At 37.5% G+C, this 24930-nt stretch overlaps 2 protein-coding genes and 1 non-coding gene across 3 annotated transcripts in view; all 3 read right to left on the bottom strand.

The window, feature by feature from the left end:
* Positions 1-4181: 4181 nt before the first annotated feature.
* On the bottom strand, positions 4182-9221 carry LOC763643. Its single transcript, XM_003727325.3, has 2 exons — positions 8807-9221; positions 4182-7170 (listed from the first exon to the last, which is right to left on the bottom strand). The coding sequence occupies exon 2, from the start codon at positions 6692-6694 to the stop codon at positions 5024-5026; it is 1671 nt and encodes a 556-aa protein (XP_003727373.2). The 5' UTR covers positions 6695-7170; positions 8807-9221; the 3' UTR covers positions 4182-5023.
* A 1839-nt stretch (positions 9222-11060) lies between these two features.
* The window catches only part of LOC763655 (gamma-aminobutyric acid type B receptor subunit 2), a 74406-nt gene continuing 60536 nt past the window's right edge, over positions 11061-24930 (bottom strand). The window contains exons 13-16 of the mRNA XM_030980829.1: positions 23152-23274; positions 20216-20358; positions 16728-16920; positions 11061-15959 (exon numbers count right to left, since the gene is read on the bottom strand). Coding sequence (XP_030836689.1) covers positions 15753-15959; positions 16728-16920; positions 20216-20358; positions 23152-23274 — 666 coding nt within the window. The 3' untranslated portion in view covers positions 11061-15752. The remainder of the gene's footprint in view (positions 15960-16727; positions 16921-20215; positions 20359-23151; positions 23275-24930) is intronic.
* Mir4854 (microRNA mir-4854) lies at positions 18110-18203 on the bottom strand. Its single transcript, NR_038823.1, has one exon. It is a non-coding gene; the product is annotated as a microRNA mir-4854 (primary transcript).

Genomic DNA, 24930 nt, shown 5'->3' with positions numbered 1-24930 from the left:
ACTGCCAACATTTCCGAACCCCCCTTTCGCGGGCTTTTTGCGGGCTTTTTCTGCCTTGGAGACCCCCCTAAATCAGGAAAAATGCTCAATGTACCCCCCTAAATTCGGAATAATTTCTCAGGAGTCCAAAGAGATGAGAGAGAAAAAAAGAAAAACACCCCCTTTTTAAAGAAATCTCCGGGTGAAAAGTCAAATACACCCCTTTTTTTACAATTCTCGGGCCGGACTTTGTCGCACGAAAAGCACCCCTTTACCGGACATTTTGGCAACACGCATGCGGTCATTTCGACCTCTGAGTGGGGGGGGGGGGGGGGGGGGGCGGGAGCTGGATATCTAAGTTTTCAAGTGTGACGAATGATGGGGGCGTGCGTGGAAGGGGAGGGGGAGGGGGAGGGGGATCACATTAAGCAGGATTTATACTCCATAAGGTGCCCTATTAATTCTGGTATTGTTTCTAGTATCTGACTTAAAAACGACAAAATGTTGCTGAAGGAACTTCGATTTGGCTGCTGCACAGACGATCAAAACTGGGGATCACGCTGACGCTGATGGCGCTTTTTGTAACGGGGCAAATTAACATGATAAACCGATAGATTGGTTGACTAACGTATTTATTTATTTATTTATTTCTAATCTTTTGACAGGGTAGCCCATTCGCCAACAAGTAGTGGTATTCCATGGGGCCCTGAATAAACATGAACATATTTACATCGTTTATAACGTTTATACAAAACAGTTTAGAAAAATAATACTCATTTGCAAAATAAACATATATCATTAACCTAGTAAACAGTAATGTCAATATGAAAATAATTATGTGAATAAGTCATGTTAATATTACAGAACATGCACGTAGTGTATGTTCGGCTGAGCCATTCACAAATTACAACTTTGTTTAAACGATCTCTCAAATTGTGTGCGTACTTTTTATACAAAGGTTGTACTTGAAAACCTGAAAGCTTGCCTGACAAAGCAAAAAATAATTTATAGAGACTGGATTCCGAGTATTGTAGTTCATTCATTACTAATACTTAATGGAATAACTCATTAGGTCTCCAGGAAAGAAACACCCATACCACGGTTTTAATATGTTACTAAGCCGGTCAATTGGATGAATAGGACAGTGCTATTAAAGATGGCCTTGAAATTTTCAAAATAATTTCTCTATTTATTTTAGGGAATAAATAAGTGATGAATAGGCCTACTTAAAGACAACAAGGCGTGTTGAAATTGAAATGTTTTGCAAACGAACGGCGCATATTTTAGCAAATTCGACAGAAAATGTTGCCGAGTCACTCGATCTTTGCATTGAAATAATTCAAACTCTTTAACTTTCAACTCAACATTTCAAAAAACCGTTAAGGAAGGAAAACCTGTGATGAAAAAAGAAATAGTCGAGAGGCCATTTACTACAGTCATTTACCAGTACGATGCGACTGTCATTATAAGACTAATCCGTGCTCACCTCTGACCCTTTTGTGAGAACTGGAGGAGTGTGATCTCAATAAGGATCGATTTGTTTGGGGAACGTTTTCAGATGGAGTAAATAAAGATGAAAGCCAAAAATCGATCTGCTCTTCGACAAAAAGATTGTATTGAAACTCGGCAAGGGGTTGGGAAAATGATGCTATCAATATAATAGCTTTCAAAAAAGGAACGGTTCCCTGGTACATGTCAACGATCTACCAGTGGATTTCTTTTTTAAAATAACAACCTACTTGATTAAATATGTATTAAACCACCCGTCTTTCTTTTATTGTATTTTCCGATGTCTTTTTTGTTGTTGTTGCTGTTGTCTTGTTTATGATTATATTGTGTTTTTTATTCAGTCATTTGCCGGCTCTCTCTCTCTCACTCTCTCTTTCGCTCTCTCTCTCTCTCTCTCTCTCTCTCTCTCCCTCTCTCTCGCCCATCTTGCGTTCTCTTTTTTTTCTCTGTTTATCTGTTAATCTTAACATTTCTTCATCCTTTTTCTCCATCTCTCTTCTTTTTAAATCTCTCTTCCTTTTTTAATCTCTATTTCCCTCTCCCCGTATTGTATTCTCGTTTTGTTATCTCCGTCTCTCACACTTGGAGCGTAGATTTTTTTAAATTTTTTTTTGTTTTGGGGGGAGCAACCCCTCCCTCCAGAATCGCCTTCCCTGTATGACCCACGTTCCCGCACGTTTTGCTTGGTTTCTGTAGACCAGTTAAAACTTTTTAGTGTAGTGTCCTTCCAAGTGTCTAAGAATAAGACGCATAAATAAATAGGCATAATATTGAAGTGTTCACGAGCATCGAAATTTCATTCTTTAAAACTGATTGTTTTCTTTTAAAAAAAATTCAAAGGAAGAGAGTACATATTTTGTTTTAAAGTCCCTTAAAATGTACCTGGATATTCAAAAGACCCCCCCCCCCCCCCCCATTCTTGGCTAATTTTCAAAACGATCTGGGTCAAATTCCAATCGAAATTGATTCGGGGAAATATATTAATAATCAATGTACTGTGAGAGAGTTTTTGGCGTCAATAGTATATTACAAATTAGAAATTTACAATGACAAACCGCAAAATAAAATACCTTTGAATGATAGGTTTAATCGTCTAGTATTTAATTTCCCTTCCTCTATTATGCAGCTTCAATAACATTGTTTTCATGCTCATACGAATGGGAAACTTGAGAAAAGTCGATTGAAAACCGAGCCAGACAGGCTTTGTCAATGTATGTTTCGTCGTCTTTTATGGCCGCTATTGTTAGTCGGTTATTTCGGTTGCCCCCTATGAACTCACGCCATACGCACGGGTCTTTTATCGAACCCCGTACAAAACCGATCAAAAACATAACAGATGTATCTCTGATTGCCTTTTATGCAAAAGCCATGTATCGATTTCGTTAAGAAGGTCATTCGAAACGCTTTACAAGTTAGAATTACAACATTGTCTGGTCTTCGGATGCAGTTTTTAGTGAGGTGAATGTTTAAACTTGTCACCTCGGTTTTCATGTAGACAGACCCAGGGTATTGATTACTACAATCGTCTGTCTACCGACATTACAAATGATGCCTTATTTTGTACACAGCACTATGCAAGTAAAAGACAACAGGTGGAAAGGATTATACCGTCACAACAGGATTTATGTTTTGCATTATTAGTTTTATTCTCTGTCGCATGCATGACGAGATGATTAAGAGATGTAGGAAATTGTTTTAAGAAATATTAAGTACAAGTAATTAATTGGTTAGCTAAAAGAATAACAACAAAAACTTGTCTAAATAATATTGCATTACTCACGTTGTCGTAATATCAAGAATTTCCTTTTAGAAAATAATTCATATTTATACATGTATATTATATTGACAGCAACTGTAATAAATCAAATGTCAACTCTGTTTTGATCTTCCATAGAAATATCCCCTGTAATCTATACTAAGCTAAATTGAATATCACTATCAAATTACGTTACATTATGATACGATTCCAAAAAGTACTTGCTTTAAACGCCCATATTAAATGTATCAGGACGCGTAATGCAGTAGCAACCATCGGCAGCTACACAGTAGCAAAGATCAATTAACATTTCACTTGAAACCTATCAACGACTGCATTTACACAAGTTTTTTTTTAAAGTGGGCAAGAGTCCACATACATGAATAAGAGATAGACAAACGAACACTCGAAACGAAAACGGAGGAAATCGAAAGGACTCCTCTTGAGCATGTTTGCACAAGGTCTATGCTATTGACATAGCCGTTTACACTGTCAATTAGCTAGGCAACCTGACATGAAATTGATGGAAAATCAATGGAAGATTTGCAAATAGACGAATTTTAGCGGGTCATTGCTGATAAATATCCCATTTTCTGCATACGGGTGATTCATTAGAAAGCTATCGTTATTTTATGGGTGTAATCCATTGCCTGTACCGCTATTACTTGAATTGGACAATTTAGATCACATTTTTTTTTCTCATAACATCGTTTGTTACAGGTAAAGCAGCATATACATAATTCCCATTTACATTCGTCATCTAATAGTGAATATCCTAATTTATTTTAATCATTCAACGAGAAGACCTGCATCTTGTTAACTGATTGTCACTTGGAAACCGTTAATCAACAAACTTGATCTTTTATGAGGTGTCACATCGAATCTGAAGTACATTGATGTTATCAATTGATTTTTGTATATGATTAGGCTAAACATGTTTTAACAATGAGTTTGACGGTTCAGAGTCCGCTTTTCTCACCTTTCGTATATTAGACAAATATGAAATCAAAGATATGTTAGACATAATCAAATAGAGTTGTTTATCGTCAATATTGCTTCAACGCAATACATCTATGTCAAATGGAGACGTGCAAAAGGCACCCTTCTCAAAATGTTGCTTTACACTAAACTTCTACTATCACGATGCTTTGTTACTGTTGCTAGGAACAAGCAACAGGCGTCATTCAAAAACAAAATAGCAATAATAAAACGGTAACGTTTGGTCGATGTACTTTGTATTCTCTCTACAGGGTTAATCAGAATTATTCTTCTTGCCAGGGTCCTGAGGCAAAGGAGATTAAAACATTTGTAAGTTTTCGTTTCGGAGCATATAAGTAATCCTCGTTATCCATGCATGTAAGCTACATAAAGGGTTCGAGCAATGACAAACATGTAACATTTTAAGGCTTCTCTAGTGGACCAAAGGACCAAACTTATTTTCTCAAAGAACGCACTAACAATCTCCTTGAGCTGAGATTTCAAGGATAAAACAGTCTGGTGTCTAGTTGCATATGTCTGTTCGATCAAGGATGATGACTATTTTTAGACAAACTTAGATTATCTGATTTTATGATGATATTTATCATTAAGAGTTTACGACTGGTTTCATATTCCTGAAAATTTAGGATCGCACACAACAACAATTTGAATATTGGCTATTGTTAATCTTCATAATTACATTTAACAACTAAATTATTTGTACCCTTGACAACGGTGTAAAGCTATCTTTTTTCCCCATGTCAGGTTGCCACGTATGAACTCCCATTTATTTGATGCCCATTAATCCGAGTCTGTGTCCGAATCATAACCCTGCCATGCTGATGTTGGTATAGAAACATGACTCTCATGCTTGGCAAGTCCTCCAGTCGTACTTGTCCTTGACGCCAATCCGTACGCCATCGACGTCGGATGAAGCGGGGTGTACGGATCGTGCTCGTACTCATCATACTTCCGGTTAACATCACGGAAGGTGATCGTGTTCGCTCCCAGGTTCCCCAGGCTCCGTTTCGCTAGATCAACGTCGTAATCGGAGTCTGGCATATCCCTGATCCGCTCGACGGTCTTCTGCGTACCTGAGATCGACGATTCTTCGAGCAACCGCGCCATGTAGTAATCAACAAACTGATCAGGGTCTGTCTTGACGCTGTCAAGGCTGTTCACATATTCCTGGATCCGTGTCCCGTGCTTGGCGCGCTGGTGCCTCGCTTCGTCAACATCCATGATCGTCAAAGGCTTTTCATCACTGAATATACTCACTGCGCTCTTTTTCCGTTTCGACTTTGCGGCGGACTTGCAACGTCCTGTCTTTGATTGGGGTGAACCTAGACGATGGCTAACATTCGAGGTGGACTCATTGTCGGATTGATCACTGCGTTCTTGTTCGGATACCTTTAGTGAGGTCCGAGGTCTCGAAAATTTGGCAGATGTTTTCCGCTTCTCTGATCTGGAACTGGTACCACTTGCAGTTTTAGGTCTCAAGGTTGATTTCTTTGGCACGCTTATGGAGGCTTTTGCAGAATTATTAACTTGTTCACTTTCCTTGTCGGTCGTGATTTCCCCGGGCAAAGTCTTGTCATTTTGAGTTGTTTCAACAGAATTCGTGTTTGTTTCAGGATTGATTTGATTATTGTTTTCATCCTCTTGGCCATTTTCTTTTCTCTGCGCGTTATCATCCTCTGCTTCCGTTATTTTTATGATAATTTGTTGTGACTCATGTTTATCATGGGGACTTATCTTCTGAGTTCCATCCTTGAGGTCTTTTCCATCTCGTAGGAAGTTATTTTCAGGTATTGATCGCATTTTGTCCGCCACCTCTGAGGTGCTCAGAGGAGCAAGTCTTTTGGTGACACTCGGTAATATTACCTTAGTTCTAGTTCTGTCTACACCGGCTGTACTGGGCCGAACCTTGTTGGCTTGCCCCGTGGCTAGTAGCTTAGCATGGGTGATCCGTTCGATAGCCGTCATTGGTCGAATTGCTTTGCTAGACTTTTTATCTGTTGTAGACGGCTGAGTTTCGTCGCCTGGCAGGTCAGGCCTCGTTGACGATTGCGCGGGAGTCGGGGTTACGTTCCGGTACGTCATCATCCGATCCTGCGACTGTCGATGAAGCGCTCGCTTCTTCGACAGGTCCTTCTCTCTCTGCTTATTGAGGACATCAACAGACGAGGTATTCGTGTTGAAGTTATAGTTATCCTTGGTGATGAGTTTCTTGAGCATCTCCCTGTCACCCTTCATCCTGGCGTGGAAGACTTTGGAATGATGCAGTTTCGTCTGGAAGCGTTTTTGAGCGACCACTTGGTCCATTGCGATGCGGTGTTCTACTCGATGTTTTGAGACATCCAACATGTTTAGCTCTTTATCTAACATTGCATCCAACTTCCAGTTGGCTGAATACACCGAGTGGGATTTCTCACCCACCAATCCCGATTTCTTCTCACCTTTCGAACCCATGGTTGGTTCCTACTTCACAATTTGATCCAGTTTACATCAATGCAGGTTAACATCACAATTTATTTGAAATTCCAGACTTTACTCTCAGAATGTGATGATCCACTTAAAAATATCATAATCCCTTGGCAATATAACAGATGTTTATATTTCCGAAAACTTTGGCACTTTTCATTGGTCTCTTTGTGGCACTATAGCAGTGCAATACAACATAGATGACAGCATCAGAGGGGGCGTTTCGAGGAATATCAGCTTTCTGCGTTGTTCACTTATCTAAAGTTATCTCCTATATTAGACCCCGGTAACAATCGCCTCATAATGTCGATATCCGTTTCACATACTCCGCATAGACGTACGTCATGAGGTTCTTGAAATGTCAAGTGCAACTCCGTAACTGTCCTCTGAGGAGTTCCGTTGTACCCAGGAGATGAAAGATTGCCAGCCCTGGAATAATTATTGATGATCCTCTGTAAACGCATCTGTCATAAAGTACAAAGTCCAAAACATTAGAGCATTATTAATGTTATCGACTTTCTTCTATTAAGTACAAAGTCAAAATTATTACAACTTATTATTTTATTGATATTATCAGCTTTCTTCTAAAGTACTCAATCAAAATTAATTGAGCATTGCTATATTATATATGACATGCATATCTTTTATCGACTTTCTTTTGCTATTTTATTCAAAATTTATTGACCATAATTGCCAAGTTTATTCCAGCTTATTCTTTTAGATATTCTAGCTATATAAAAGCAACAGGTAGATTGGTATTCTTTGTCATATTAACTTACACAGAACATGCAGAATAAATGTTGTTGAAAAAAAAAAATAATTGGAATACATGTAGGCTATAATAGCGAACATCTAATTTTAGAGGCGGCCGACTCATGATCAGTTAAACGTAAGTAGTTTAGATATGTCTCCTCTGCCCTATATCCCCATTTTCATCTCTTTGGTTATGGCAAGCGTTGTGGTATTTGATAACTATATGACCTACTTGAATAGTAATTTATTATTAATCAAGCTTGTGATAATGACTGAGAAAGATGCCGTTGATGAGTAACCTTTGTCGTCAAAACTAATGAACTTTATGCGTCAACTAGTGCACAGTTGTATTTTCTTTTTCTTTGAATATTATATAGACGACATATTATTTACAAAAGGTTGATATTTGAGTTGAGCATGAATACACGTCGAGAGTCCATAATGTCATGGCTACTCGAATAACAAGTGCCTAAATTAAGATGTCGTTAATCATTGTGATCGTTACAGGATGCCAAAATGTACAAAGCGTCTGGGTATATCCGGGTAAACCCATATGATATTCTTAACGCATCTATCGCCCCCCCCCCCCCACAAAAAGAAGGAAAGATATAATAATCATTCTAATAATAATTTTTAAAATCGTCACTAATAGTTTTGTCTATTTCATGACGAATCTCTATTTTACACTTACATGTATTAAAAACACTTATCAAACTCGTTGCTCCATGGTATAAGCATATTGAAAAACAAATGTCCAAAATAAATGTCCTGATGCTCTAATAATTAGTTCAAATAAGCTAGATATTCTGCAGTTTAATAATAAATCACTTCCCTTTTGCTAAGGTTTACTTTAAAATAATTAGTGAAGCATAGAAAATCAAACTCTTTTCAACCATGTACACACTTTTATACATTGTTAGAATTAATTATGAACATATTGCCGAATACATCTAATATAAGTCCAACTAAGATTTTTTAATTCAGGTCTATTGAAAGAAAATTCTTCGTAAAACCAGTCCAAAACTAATACAAACAAGGATTACATTGCTTCAATTTTCAAACATATATATATATATATATATATATATATATATATATATATATATAAAAGAATCCAATAAATTAACAAATATTAACAAGAAACAAAAAGTGAGATTATTAACGAAGGAGAATTCTTCAACATATTGCACTTCAAATTGATAATAAACATAAACTTATAAAACAAATTCAATCATAAAGCAAAGAGAGAAAAGGAGAAATGAAAATGGACAAGCTGGTGAAGACGAAAAAAAAGGGAAAAGAGGGATTTGATGAGGAAAGGAGAGAAAAAAATAAGAGTGTACTCACCGATAATTCATTATAATCGCCCCCAGATCTCCGCGACAGTTATCAATAATATTGACTACCGCTGAATGTAATGTCTCTCTTGCAGAGTAATTATGCTACCACTCCAGCGAAGTTGTTTCGGCTTTTGTATGCGGCTGGTATCAGCGTGTTTTCTCTCGAGAGTGTCGAAACTCAATAGCCCGAGTCCGCTAGAGGCAAGCTAATGAAAAGAGACAATGACGTGAGCAAAATGCATCCTTATTACTACAGCCCCACCTATTGTTATGGCTGTATTGTCTGTCAATTTTCAGCGTGGAGCTGACTGAATCGAAACTTTTGGTCATAGCTGAATGCCTCTCGGCTCTCCCATAGCGACGGGTAGTGTCAACAGGCCCGGGTTGGTCTCTGCCCAGGGGATGTTTGACTTCGTCGGGGATTCCCTGGACCATTGATCTGTGGGGACACACTTAATGATTGGGTGGGACTGAAAAGAATATTTTTTTCAATGTTCACGTACCGTGTCTTCTAAAATGACTCATACATTTGAACTTAACTTTCGTGAAGATTAGACAAACAAATCTGTATTGATTAGTAGCAAAAATAGGTTATATCCTTTCGCTGTTCTTTTGTTGACGAATATGGCGTACAAGGGTAAACAGAGTGACAAACCTAGATAGTGAGTATTATAAATGCAAACTCGATCGTGAAGTCATTCAATAAATCAACTTAAGGACAATTTTAATAGCCAATTTTATTGCGCCTAAGAATCATTATGCCTAATATTTGTATTAATTGTCCATGATAATAGGCACACAGTAGATATAAACAAAGCATCTACATTCATGACTGAAAACAATTAAAAGAGGGAAGCTTAATTGCATTTATGGCGAGTCTTTGTAACTTCGTCATCTCTCAAGAATTTTAAAGAAAAACTATACCCCATTATTTTGGTTTAGGACCAAATAAACAGAAAGAACGAAGGAAAGAAAGAAAGAAAGAAAGAAAGAAAGAAATGAATAAAAGGCCTTGACAATTTGTGTCATTTTTTATAAGCATCATGAGATCATGGTAATCAACATCACTTATCATTACCATTGGCTTTATCATCATCACCACTGAAAACTTACATCATTGCCATCATCATTATCATCATCATCATTATTATCATCATCATCATCATCATCATCATCATCATTATCATCATCATCATCATCATCATCTTAAACATTTCCGTCATCATCACCACCATTATCATCATCGTCATTATGATGATGATCATCATTATCAATGTCATCATCATCATCATCCTCACCATTATCATCATCATCGTCATTATAATGATGATCATCATCATTACCAATGCCATCAGCATCATTATAATCATCATCATCATCATCATCATCATCGTAATTATCATCATTACTATCGTCATCATTATTATCATCGTCAGCATCATCATCATCATCATCATCACCATACCAATAACTTCATTATCACCACCATTATCACTATCATCGACTTTATCATCATCATCATCATCATCATCGTCATCATCATCATCATCATCATCATCATCATCATCATCATCATCATAAATCAGTGGGTTAATTAAGGTGAATCAGTTTGAACATAGTCAACCTTCATGAATACGAGTAAGGATATAACTGCATAATCAATAGCGCCTTCATTATATCTTTCAGGCCCTACGTATTCTTCCGGTCCATTAATACGTTCATTAGGGATGCCATCCCTGATTAACGTCGCCGTTATTATCATATCACACTCATAAAGAACGCTGTCACTCCGGTGTTTTTCCATACCACCACAACCTCCATCATCACTACCACCGTCATTACTCTCTACACACGCTAACATTTTGAAAGATTCACATTAGAGATTGCTTGGAATTAGTATTGGTGAACGATGATTAGGGTCATTCAACCACTACTCTAGGCACTGTTTCATAAAACTTGCTATTAATAACAAATAATACATTTCTATATCCCAATTTGCTCTCAGCCATCAGATGCCACGATTTCAGTAGCTTATAACAGTTATTGTAATTTGTTATTTATAACATGTTTGATGAAACAGAACTTGAAAGTGGATTCCACTGTAATTTGTTGGGAGTCAATGTCAAGAAAGCAATCCCTTAAATGCGAGTCCTAAAGAGAATATTTCCACATGTCCACATTAAGAGAGTATCGTCACTGCAATCACAATCCTCGTCAATTCTTACAATATCCATCAAAAGAATTACACAAAAAGCCTTCAATGACATATTAGTACACTCAGTTTTATTTTATTTTACAGATGTGAAGCGTACATAGCACCCAAAACGTTACCATAACTTTACATTAAATGAATTATTTACATTTATGTCGTTTTGGGTAATTTTTTATACTCTATCATACCAAAATTAATGCATTATCTTAAAAGCATAGAATTAAGAAGAAAACTATCTTGATTTTTTTCCAAAATATCAAACGCATATTCAATACAAGATCTCTTTTTTTCAAATTTTAAATTGAGTTAGAAATCGACACGTGATGATTATTTCTATTCATTCAATTATTAACAAAAAACGCTGTTAAAGTATCACCGGGCAAATATCATACACGTTAATACATTGTTCCTTTATTTTGTAACTACATGTACTAAAAAGGTTCGCCATAGCAGCTCTTTGATAAAAGCAGTATTTAACCCAATATGAAAAAAAGTTATATATTTCGCACCATCAAAGGTGTTCTATTAAACTTCCATCATGATGTTAACATTGTTATTATCTCACCTACAAGGGTGTATAATGAAAAAATACTTTAAATGGTTTAATATTGCACCCCTACGTCAAAACAATATCTAAAGTTTAACATTACCGGTACATGTATTCCTTAGTGTGTAAGATAAAATTAATACACTTATTATTTCCCGATGTTCAAATTTGTTAGGGTCTACTTCAGCTCATAGTTCACAACTAAGAATTAGCAAAAGAATTATAGTAATGTGCGAAGATTTTCTTTTCATCTGGGTTTCCTTAAATTAAACAATATTAGAAGAAGGACATTATTTGATAAACGTCATCTTACGAACAAACAAAAGTTATAAAGATGAATGCGATGGATTTTTTTGTTCTTGATCGTCACAACTCCATTAATTATTAACCATTTAAGGTGGGATGCGAACGGCGAATCCAGAATTTGAAGTCCGCACTATTGGAATTGTCCAAAGTATAGGCCGGGGAAAGTGCTAGATTTTATACTATGGAAGTAGCCCCACCGTCTAATTTAAAGTTTAAATTTAATTTTAATAATCTCCACCACCGTGATCATCCTCTACTAGCTGAAAGCCGACGATCCCCGAACTTCGACGTCCGGAGAAAGACTAGGGGTACCATCGACATTATCGACTCGCACGGATTTCCTTGGATCCCACCATCTTCGGCTTGCAGCAGGTAGAGGATGGGAGAGATCACAATCGCGAAATAAAATAAAAACCGTCCAGATTCTGGACAACCCCAAAACAATGCGAACGCACTCACACCCTCACACCCCCCACCCGCCCGATCCGTGCCCCTTGCGACAATAATGAAAAAGTAATATGTTACCTTGATTACAATTGTCAATTTCATGGATACAAATATGCGAATCCCGCATCATGCGCAGCCTTAATTTATTCTGACATGTCATAAAGTATAGTGCATCCATCTCATAATTGCTTCTTCGAATCCGTTGCTTTGAATGTAAATCTCAATGATTAAGCTATGTTGAATACAAATGTCAGTGAATGCATTATTTTGAATGCAAAATCCAATGAATGCATTTATTGCAATGTTTTGAATGTATATTACAATGAATGCATTGTTTTGAATGCATTTTGCAATGACTACATTGTTTTGAATGCATATCGCAATGAATGCATTGTTTTGAATGAATATAACAATGAATGCATTCTTTTGAATGTATATTGCACTGAATGCATTGTGTTGAATGCATATTACAATGAATACATTGCTATGTGTGTGTGTTCAACGTTGAATTTCTTTACTTTGTTTTCGTACACACAGTCCCGTCACATAATGCGTGGTAGCTGCATGCTACAATAATGAATTTCCAATGATAAAGCATGAATTCAGCATAACTTGACTAAAACAGTGAAGACAAAGTATAATTCGAAAATACAAAACAAGACAACATCCTTTTTACATTATCTTTAGGCCGGGTGTAGTGTCGATAAGAGCATATTATACTTGTAACAAAACATAGGATATAATAGATTCATTTCAAACAGCAGTATTATAATCCTGTCACATTTACAACTATTTACACATAATAAGAATGGAAGTATATATGTTTCAATGCAAGTGTTCTATGTACACATTATTCGGTGTTAGGCTTTTCTCTTTCAGGAAAAACCAAAGATAAATTATCTGGTAAAAAGTTTGCTAACTATGTACATTGTAATACTCACATACTCTACCGTGAACCTATTACGTAATCATTTACTCATATGAAATACAACATATTGTTTGCAGCCACAAAAGCCAAAATGCCATCATCTTCTTGCATCGAATTTTAGGATATCTTGCAAATAACTAAGATCGTGCACACTTCGTCATATTCTTTTTCATAGAACAGGGATTATGCATTTCAATTTCATGGACTAAGATTTCCAAACGTGCTCACATTTTCAGATCTTCTTACAAGAAATAAACTATTAAGCAACTTGGTTCCACTGAGATGATTTTAAAGGGGGTTATTACACCTCATATCGCTCGTTGTTAGGATGCACAGTCCTGACAAACATAATATTCCTCACGACTGCTAAAGTCGTTCTTTTTGAGGCTCTCTACAATACAAAGCATCATTATTATTTCACATTTACCTGTTTAGAATTATGCAGGCATGTGTACTGCAGTTTTATATGAATATTCACTCACGGCAAATGAACAAATTCGTTCAAGAAACAAGTATTCTACATTTTCTTTTCTTTTTTGACGTAGTGTATACTGACAGATGAAACGTTTAAATAAATGTTTATATACTAAATTTTCCTAACTAAAATACTCCTTGAACATGCAGTTCATTTTGGCCATCATAACCAGCCTGAAATTCTTTTCACACAGTCTTTCTTTCGCGAATCTAATCACTATGAGACGCGCGAGGTCCGTTTGTGGTTTACAGTGAGGGTTACAAGTGGCACTCCATATATAGTCGTCACATTTCCGCAATACTTTTTGAAAACAGCTCATTATGTTCGTAATACCAGCTCTCCATATATACTAGGAACTGATACATGCTTTCAAACCATGAAGTTATTTTTTTTCATTAGAAATTAAATTAACATTCAAAGAATATCTCAAATGTTCTTGAAATACTCGAAATTATATTTGTAAATACTAAGTACAACCAGTTCGTAACAGGCAATTTTCTGAAATTTCTTCATTAATTTTAAAATGAAATCATTACCATTGGTTACATAACGAAAAATGAATGCTACGTGGGCAGTCTCGCAAACGTAATTCCATGATATAAATAATCATTGGTAAAAGTGATGTCATTATCATCGAGGTTAATGGTATAATACTCTAATTCATGCACGTCAAGTCAATTTGAAACCACAAGTCGTACATGCCGGTGAATTTTATACATGGTAATGCCGAAAACACTGATGACAAGCAACTTTTTTTTCATCGTTCCTTACAACTTTAAGGTCTGGTCTTGGACGTTGCACGCTATGCTGCACGCTACGCTGTTTCGATTTCCGCGTCGATGCCCGCTGCGATGTACATATCGTCGATGTCGTTGAATACGATATGGTGTCATCACGCTTAGAATATTTTCGCGAGCAACAAATGCGAAAATGTATTGGAATCCTCCTCGTCTGACATTTCATAATCTTCAGCTTAAATAAGGTAAAAACTGCATCTTTTTCTTTCAGAATTTTGCTGCCATGCTTCTGCATCATGTGCGGGCGCTATTCAATGCGCTTCGTAAGAGCAATTGATTGGGAGAGTTTGACCAACCCTGTTCGAGTTTGGCACGATATGGCGAATATTGCTTTGTTGGGCAAGCACAAAACAAGGAAAGTATACGCCATGTTGTGACCAAGTGAAACTTAGTTGGCCAAACTCTGTATATAGATGGCTCTGCGCTTCGATGATTTGATCTACCGATGTGGCAGCTTATAGTTGATTGTTCTCGCTTTCTTTTCCAAATATCAAGAGATATCTCTGCTCTCCGTGAATATAATTGTAGGGATACCTAGGATAACTTGCGTACAACGAGGTTCTTATTGAAAGACCTTTATCATATCTCCCCATGTAAGACATGAATTCACACAAGGGTCCATCCAAAGTAGACAATTTATTGAGAAGTTCTTTTCCTCTAGCTTCCATATGGCACAGACCAACAGCGATACACTAAAGCTTGTAAATCGTTGCCACACTTCGAATTAGCACACCTACTTTTCTGTGGTATTAACACATCTATTGCAAATGTGCATCCAATTCTTCAGAAATTCATGTCTAATCCATCAATTCGGAAATACAACTGCTCCTCGCTATTGTTTGATTGTTTTTGGCCATAGCGTTCATTCTCATTACAAAATTTAGTCCAGACCTCACATCTTCAATTGATCATTTCTTCAGAAGTACTGTTTTTATAGGATTGATGAAACGATCATATCAAACTCTGTTTCCAACCAAGCTGTGGCAGCTTTCGAAGATTCCATGTTCAACCGTCGGCATATCGTCGTCTATTTCTCCCTTTTTCATCAATGGGTGCGTAGTGCACTGAAATCTAAATTCCTCCATAGTTGTCGGGTTTACGGAGGCTTTTTCACGTCGCTCGTTATAACTTGTGGGATAACGATATCCTTGTCAGTGAAGTCATTATACAAACGAAAATGGCAAGTGGTCAATGCGAAACATCAACATTTTAAAACAACGGTTCTGTCGTTTCACACTGCATCACACAGCAATTTGTGCTTCTGAAGTTCTTTCCCTATCGGCTGCAGTTTGGCTAGTTTCGGCGGCCAAGAGCGTGCTCTTTTTCTGCGATCGGCTTCCTCCGGGACCGTTTCGGAAACCTGACGAGTAAGCCGGTCGACCGTTGACATTTGACATGACCCGACTCCCAACTTCTTCCGGGGCGTAGCCATGGATTATGCTGAAGACCTAGGGGATGAAAATGGGAAAACATGACGATTTTTTTCTTCTTCAAACGTGTATGAACGTCATGCCAGACGGACCTGGGCCCCGTTGCATAAAATTTACCATTGATGGTAAAGTTACCATCAATGGTAAGTTTTGTGCGACGGTGCCCTGGTGCGATTATTATTATTGTTATTACACAGGATAATCTCTAAATAATCTTAGATTTATAAAAAAAATTATAATGTTTTTTTTTTCTTTTTCAATGAAGAAAACATTGATGAAAGACCTCTTAATTTTAAAGTTAATGAATATATCATCTTCACGCATCTTAAAATTGAATATAAAGAAAGGAAAATAAATAGTTTCGATGAGCTTCACATATCATGTGTTTTTTCAAAATCCGTAACAAAGTCGTCATCAAAATGCACCATGTATTTTGATGACAACTTTGTTGCGGTAGCATCATACTAACATCTGAATCTATACATATAGGACAGAGAACTGTCCCAGTGGAATTAAAGTATTAACCATTACGGATTTCACAATAATTATTATAACGGGGAAAGATATAAAACTCCCTATATTCAGGAAGGTATAATATAAACAGACAATCAGATGTTAATATTTTACAATATGGTCACAAATGTTGTCCATGTGACGTGTTACTCGCCAACATGACACATTTTGATTTTTTGTTTCAGATTTTGAATCGGGGGGGGGGGGTGTGAGTGCCCTAACCCCGCCACTTACCCCCCCCCCCCCCCCCCTGGGTAACGGCTACAAACTTACTTTTGGCAGAAAGAGCAGAGCAAGGGTTAGCGTTGTACAGAAGAGGATGAGGCCTGCTATGATGGCGTAGCTATAACTGCTATTCTCGGCTAAGAGGAAGGAGAGAGGCACACCTAGCGCGCTGAAAATTACTACCGTGTAGATCGATACCCCGATATACCGGCTATCGTTCAAGGCAGGAATGCTCACGTTCCTGTAGATGAAAGGAAATAAAAGATACCATTTCACAAATCAAGGACTTAATTGAAAGAAGTTGAAAGAAGATCCAAGACATTATTAGGAATGACAGGAATAAAAACGTCTCTGACATATTTCTTTGGCTCGTTGCTGGTTAAATTTTTATTTCGGAAGCCCGTTACTTTAACCCGCCCAGATAAACATTCATGACAAAAACATATTACATTCCGCCCTTCACATTTTAAACAAATTGTAAGATGTCAGTGTAGATTTGAATACCTGAGAGCAAAACGTTTTGAGGGAACAACAATGCAGGATAGCCGGGTTATTTGTCTAATTCGATTTCCCATCAAGAAATGCTGTCTAGTGCGTTGGCAATTTTCAAGGAAATGTCTTATTCTTGTCTCACTTTTCATCAGGTTACAAAACGTGATCATACGAGTCGTGCACATGACATGTCGGCCCGTATGTTTTATTTAATTTGTAAAATGGATGTCGACAAGCACTTTCGGTAATGGAGCAACGTCCGAATTTGGGGAAACTTTCTGCTAGCTACAAAACGTGTTATGTATTGTTCGTGTTTGCGATGTAATAAATACAGTGGCGGAAGAACAAAAAGAATACTTAAAATAGATCCTCAGAGTACAAACATACGTTTAATATTATTTTGTAGTCATGTTTCAATGATGAGAAATAGCGGATTAACATAAAATTTCCCTTGTATTTCAGTATGTAGTTGAGAAATATTGATCAATATAAGTTTTCGTAATTTGTTGAGCGGGTGGTCAAGATATTCACATCTGTGTGACAACCACTCTGTCGTATAAAGGGACTCTATTACTAGAGACGGTCCCATTGATTAGGATATTTTGACCAACCCGGTTCGCGTTGGGCACAATATGGCAAAAATTGCTTCGTTGTGCACACATCAAAAATAAAATTATAAAATAAGTAAATAACATTTAAAAAAACACGCCTTGTTGTGACCAGCTGAAACTAAGTCGGCAAAACTCTGTGTAATAGAAAGCTATGACTGAAGATTATGTCCCTATAAAGTGACACAAGCTGAAGATATGGTCTACCGCCATCTACGGTAGTCGGGTGGAATCAGATGAATGCGGTGCGTACTGGTCAGCCTTCAGCGAGAACGAACAATGGTTGAGGGTCGTTGTCATGCCTGGTTGGTGGTCGATGGTGTGGATGGTATTGGCCATCGGGAGCGCGAAGTCGTCACTGCAACATTGTTATGAATGACAAAAGCCATGTTACAGTGCCGACGTCAAGCCCCAAATCGCCCTTGTTTCGAAGTCATCATCCTCTTCAACATCGTCATTCTCCCTTTCTCTCCGGTCAGATCACTTCTTGGACTTATCCATGTCAACATCGCAGGGTCTCCTCCTTCTCCCTATTCTTTGTCTATCCTGGCCCGGGACTTTTATCTGTCTTCCATTTCTTCCTATGTGCTGTTCTTATTTTTTTCATTCTAAATCTTGGATTGTCTTAGAACAAAATAACGAAATTGTCATCACACATTACGATGTCCTTTTCTACTCTATTGTTCCTTAAATTTGAATTCAGCATGTTCAGGGAAATTGTCAACTGTTTACATTTTTACATTTATCACACTTATATTTAAACTTGTTTCAAGAAATATAATGTACTACTGACTGTCCAGCACAAGAAATAATATCAGACAGATTAAGTTTCTGAAAAGTAAATAAATCCCGTACTTCCAGAATCCAAACAGAAAGTTTTTACTCTGTTTTTTTGTATTCATTACGCTACGAAACCATCTTCTTAACCGCCATCCCCTTTTATTTCAGCCTTATTCCCTCCACATATCATCGGTGTTCATCTCACTAAAAGGCTTTAAGGGTCATGGTATGCGATATCATTTTTCTTTTTTAGGAAGCTTGCATCCTGAATACACACTCTGCTCGGGGTGCATGGCACAATATTTTAACTGCCCCGTACTCTCTGCTTTAACTGGGACATTTGTTTTACGCCGACAAAGAAGCTGAGTATATCCAAACATCTAACATGTCTGCAAACAATATTAGACAAAAGGAGATTCGATTCAACTTGACATTTTGTATCAAGGGCACCATAGGTGAAACTATCTTGCAAATGATGCAATTGAAACACTTCAAAACAGCTCCCTAGGCAAATGACGGCTCAGATCCAAAGTTTTAAAGGGCAAGAGGTTTTCCCTCCTGTGTGTTATGAAAACACAGGACTCTAAACGAATAGGCAACCCTGTTTATTTTCGATCTTCAAAAGAAACTCTTTTTGTTCTTACTTCTTTGAATTTGAATAGATATAGCTCTTTTTTTTTAATTTTCAAAAATGCATTCCAAACATATTATTTCAGGTGTTTCAACTTTTTGTGTCAAGAACAAACGTAGTGACAATGACTATTTTCATATTGTGATGTGCTTCACGTTAAAATGGCCCCGCCACATGACATCACTAATGGCACCGTTTTAAATGTGCCGGTGCCAAACGGATTATGTTATGTTTGATGACAAGTTGGTCCACTGGGAATCATGCGGGTGTTCATTCATTTTCATTAATTCATTTCATTTATTTCAAACACGGTCAGAAATATAAACAAATCTGCAACTAGACTGGGTTACAAATGGGCTGTGAAACTAATACAATGGAATATGGAGTACAAATACAAATACATTACAAAATACAAAAAGTACATATAAATGTATGAACATTATGTACACCTGTATGTACAAATTGGTGTGAGTACGTGTGTGTGTGTGTGTGTTTTGTAGCCATCTTTAATGCAAGAATCAGCTATATCAATAATAATCGACAAATAATGGTGTATGGTTGTTTTAAAAAAATAGCTTCTTAGGGAGCTATAGTAAACGAATGTAAAATAGAATGTAGCAGTCTAAAATAGAGTCAATCATACTGAACAAAAATTTGTTTATTAAAAATAGTGCGTTAGATCATTTCGGAAAGACAATCATCATACTTCATTTTTATTGATCTCACCATTTTCTTCTAAAAAGAACAGTCAAAGAGGTGCATGAGTAAGAGTAGGAGTATAGCATACTTTACCTTCGTGGAAAATCTAGAAACATAACAAAACAATTCTGACCTCACTATTCTTCTACAACCATATGAAAAAAGCAACTAGATGTAGGAGTTTAAAATCAAGAATGGGTTTTGTTTGAATAATAACAGAAACAAGTAAAAACCACTTGAAACAGAAACAATGGCGCCGCTAAAATGGCGCCTCTTTCATGACGCCGCTTAAAATGGCGCCTCTTTCGTGACGCCGCGTTGCTTACCTTGTCTGCCACGTGATAAATGTACCAAAGATGAGTAAGAGACCTTTGTAGATGAAAAGCGTCCAGATAAAATACTGCTCATATCTACTGTCGCACGTGTGCTGCTCTGTTTTGAAGATTAAATTCGGTCTATCTGGATCAGCCTATATGTGAGAGTGAAGGAAACAGAGAGAAAGAGTGTGTGAGACAGAGAGAAAGAGAGAGAGAAAAAAAAAAGAGAGAGAGACAGACAGACAGACGGACAGACAGATAGAGACACAGAGAGAGACAGAGGGAGAGACATAATAATAATAATAATAATAATAGCTCACATTTATAATGCGCCTAACACTTTGTTTCTACAGACAGACAGAGAGGTGCATGGGGAGAGTGAGAAAGAGAGAGAAAGAGAGAGAGAAAGAGAAAGAGAAAGAGAGAGAGAGAGAGAGAGAGAGAGAGAGAGAGAGTGGAGAGAGATTTAGCAAGAGTAATACAAATAACGTTTGCATGATTCTAAAGATAACTTTAATAGTTGTTGTAGAATTTTCCAAAACGATTTTTCAATATATTTCGTATCGTGTGTGAAGAAAAACTTTCGTTTAAACATGCAACGACGAACTTGGAAAGTATATAAAAAAAGTGCCATAAAAAACATTGATTCCCGAACATCATTGTCCCATAAAATATAAGTAATAATATTCTGCATCCATAAAGTTGTCCCAATAACGATTCAGATTCTTTAATGATATTTAATACGGAGAAGACGAAAATATAAGTCCTATGATCTTTACAATTACTCATACGCTGATGGATTTTTTCCAAGTATGCATCAAGAATACCCTTGAATGGAATGCGGTTTCGAAAAGGTCAGAAGCGATTTAGGTCGTCATTGAGAGCAAATATCCTTACTAACTGGAGAGGGACGTATTATAATTAATCATGTCATTCCAACATTCATTTTGTAAGTACAGGGCGACGATACATTGTCCCTAAGCAAAGCATAGCTCGTGGAAATTCCGTATAATCCGCCTCTAATTTCCAGCTCATGAAGATGAGACGGTGCGAAGGGAATATGAGCTTCCTCCGCAGACTAAACAGATTTGAATCACAAAGATAAAGATAAAGTAAAGTTTAACAGATGATGAAGAAATACAGAAGACGGGGGGGGGGCGGGGGGCGACGAAATGCCGCCGCATGGAGCGATTAAGTTTAAATCCCGTGATGTGACGGGCAGATTAAATACGTCTTAGACTAATTCAGGTCGGGAGAAACTACGTGCTCCGCTTGTGCTTTGATTAATTGAAACAAACTGAATCCCCGATGAAAAGAGTTCATCTACGGCTCATCTATCAAGCAAAGAGAAAAGAAAATGATCAAAATAATTCCCTACTCTCTAACGATGGCCTACTAATCCGGAACGAGTAGAAGGAGCTGACAACAATATTAGTTAGAGACATTATTTTAAGGAGAGAATGTGCACGATTCTTCCGTTCCAAACCGAAGCCTTAGGCTAGACTTGGATTAATGTCTGTGCCCCGAAATGGCTGTTAACCTTGATATATCGTTTGCATATTTCGGCAGACGGTAATGTGGTAAATTAGGTTGATATCGGGAAATATCGAATAGCAGCGCCACGGAACAACAGGCCATTAAACACTACACGATTAATGCGATGAGTAAAAAAAACTTCTTCGAATTAACTGGATTTGAGGGGAAATATGTTTCGAGTTGCCACATTTCTTTAAATTGCTGCACATATCTATAGCAATGACCGATTCATGGGTGTGACAGACACGTGTATTTTGGGCCTTCGGAGAAATTCAATATTAAACTAGACGCCAAAGCCTACATTATCTCTGCAATAAGCCTTGGGAATCGAGCGATTGAAAATGAGTAGTTTTACGACGAAGCATTGCTTTTGTATTAGAATGACGATAGATCTGTGCCACATTTCATGTTACCTCCGGGGATACATAGCTGCATCCATCAATAATGTGCAGTATATATTGCAGAAGATACAGTTACATAGATTTAAAGACATGTTAGTAGAACAAATCCGAAGAATTTGGGTCACATGGGGTGTCGCTAGAAATTATACACCTTTTGGCAGTCCCACCCCCCCCCCCGCCCCAATACCCCGAGCAGATTTTCCAGATATCTATTCTGTTTGCTTGTGAATAGCAACAAGAAATACCGCGAATTAAAAGCTGCCCCATTATGTTTCATGGTATATTAAACGGAAGAAATGAGCGAATGTAATGTGAATACTAAATGCCCAGGAGGAGGGTAATGCAGTGAATAATAATTTGAATTTGTCTGTATTACATTGAGGAGTAATGTTTGATCTCATAATCATCATTCCTTCAGCTTTCGCTTTCCTAATACCGGACGTGCTGAATTGCGGATAAAAATTGTTTCAGGCGTTATACTTATCATGGATGCAATGTCTATTTTAGATTCAGTTAATGCTAACTGGACCGATAATTGCCATGTAGAAAAGAAAACACGAAAAACAAAACAAAGCAAAGAAAGAAAGAAAATTTATGGGAAAAAGAGGACAGTTTCGTTTACTTAGAAAACCAATTTCTTCCTGCAATCTAAAACTCCTCTCAGTCTGATGACTTTTGGCAAAAAGCTACGGTCCAGGGGGTGTTTCACAAAGACTAAGACCGACTTAAGTTGGACTTGAACTATGGCAGGCGATTTATGCCATTAAAAAGTCTTGAACCAGATGTAAAATTAGAGGAAAAAAACTTAACAATTATGGTATTTAGTTTATGTTTTTTCTTTCAACAATAAACTATCAAAAAATAGGAATTCTGTAGATTTATGACGTCCCTTGAGAGACTAATGGTGAGAGCAACCAGTGGCATGAATGGCCTGCCATAGTTCAAGTCCAACTTAAGTCGTTCTTAGTCTTTGTGAAACACCCCCAGTACAGACACGAGACCACTCACCCTGACTTCGATGATCTCTACTTGGACTTGTAGGGGATCGATGATCTGCCATACCATGAGGACGGTGATGTCGATGAGGAGTAGAATGCCCACCATGGCGAATAGACGATAATCCTTGATTACCTATAGGTGAAGAGGATGAGAGGGCGTGGTCAGATGGAGGGTGTTGGAGAGTGATAAGAGAGAGAGACACGATAGAAAGAGAGAGAGAGGGAGAGAGGAGGTGGGAGGGGGTGGGTTTGTAAAGAAAAAGAGAAAGAAAGACACACTCACTATGTATCTCTATCTCTCTCTCTCTTTCTCTATCTCTCTATCTCTCTCTTTCTCTCTCTGGTAAAACACAGATAGCACGTTATTGCTGGTAGGCCCACTTTATTATACAACGCTGTCATTAATTTAAAATCCTGATAGTTTTAATGTTATCAGTATCATATGTTATTTAGAAGAGATTCTTTCCAAAAATGAATTTCTTAAAATGCAAACTTTTGACAGATCGATACATGTTCGTTCTATACCAATCATGACAAATACAGGGGGGGGGGTGTGAATGTGTTTGTGTTCGCTGTTTTCAGAGATAAACAAAGTTTTGAATTTCTCTGTTCTTAAGTAAGTAATGTTATTAAGAACCTTGGTAAAATAAGAAATCAATTCACTTGATGTGTGCATTTAGCAATCTAAGACCACAATGGAAATTAAATTCAATCGTCCTAAACTGAATGCCTTGGCAAGTAGAACGCTGTTGTGGTCAGCATATCGCTTTCTTCCGACGACAACAATGATTGATTTAGTTGGGCGCTGGGGGCGGAAAACGAAAATTGCATTCCGACTGATTGATACAAAATCAGCAATGTTTCCCACGAGGGAAATACAATCAATGTAATTCTCATAAACTCTCAGACTGATTCTTTGACCAACAGTTTCAATCATCATTTTGAAAGAACAAAGGACGACTAATTTTACTTAAGGAGTAGCACGTAGGAACTTAGTACGAAAACCAAATTGCTATTCCTTTTATATATATATATATATATATTTTTTTTTTTTTTTTTTTTTTGGGGGGGGGGGGGTCCACCTCTTCTTTTGAATAATATTCTTCTGGTTAGTACAGTGTACGATGAGAGCATCGAAATTTTGAGACTCTCTCATGCACCGTTCCCCTCTTTCCTTAATGTCAAGAGGGGCTCCAGTTATTGAATACAGAGTGGATTTTTTTTTGTTTAATGCAAAGTGTTCAGTCTTCGAATATTTTACTATTTGCGCGTAAGTGTTACATAATTCTGCCTTTTTCTTTGAGGACCGGTTGAATTTCCAGTTATCCTATAGGCCAAAAGGCCATCGAGGGCCCTGGAGAAGGAACGCGGAGGAGGCCTGCGGAACGTTGCCGCAGTGATCTTCATTCAGCCATTATGTAGTGCTGTAGCGGGACTGTAGCTCCGAGGCAAATAAGGTTTACTTATCGAGAAAAAATGGTCACGGCTACTTTGTGCACTGCATGTCTTCTGTCGTCATGACATTCTCTCTCTCTCTCTCTCTCTCTCTCTCTCTCTCTCTCTCTCTCTCTCTCTTCGCCCTCTTGTTCAGCGTGGGCTTTCGGGACTATTATTGAGAGAACTCCTCACGAAACAAATATTTTTTCAGACAGGATGAAAAATAGGATTTTTTCAAAATAGTGTAAAAATAGATGTAACACTTTTTCCAGTTGATGGATTACCTTTGTGATTTGCTTGGCACGCTTGGCCTTGTTTTTTTTACGGAGGTAAAGGCCAGTGTTTTTATACT

This window comes from Strongylocentrotus purpuratus, unplaced genomic scaffold, assembly GCF_000002235.5.
Source record: "Strongylocentrotus purpuratus isolate Spur 01 unplaced genomic scaffold, Spur_5.0 spur5_scaffold_11, whole genome shotgun sequence".
NCBI classification, from domain to species: Eukaryota; Metazoa; Echinodermata; class Echinoidea; order Camarodonta; family Strongylocentrotidae; genus Strongylocentrotus; species Strongylocentrotus purpuratus.
Note: the sequence above shows the minus strand (reverse complement) of the source record. Positions and strands in the feature narration are given on the sequence as shown.

Coding starts and splice junctions, on each gene's coding strand:
- LOC763643 (XM_003727325.3), bottom strand. CDS start 6,694: ATGGGTTCGAAAGGTGAGAAGAAATCGGGATTGGTGGGTGAGAAATCC.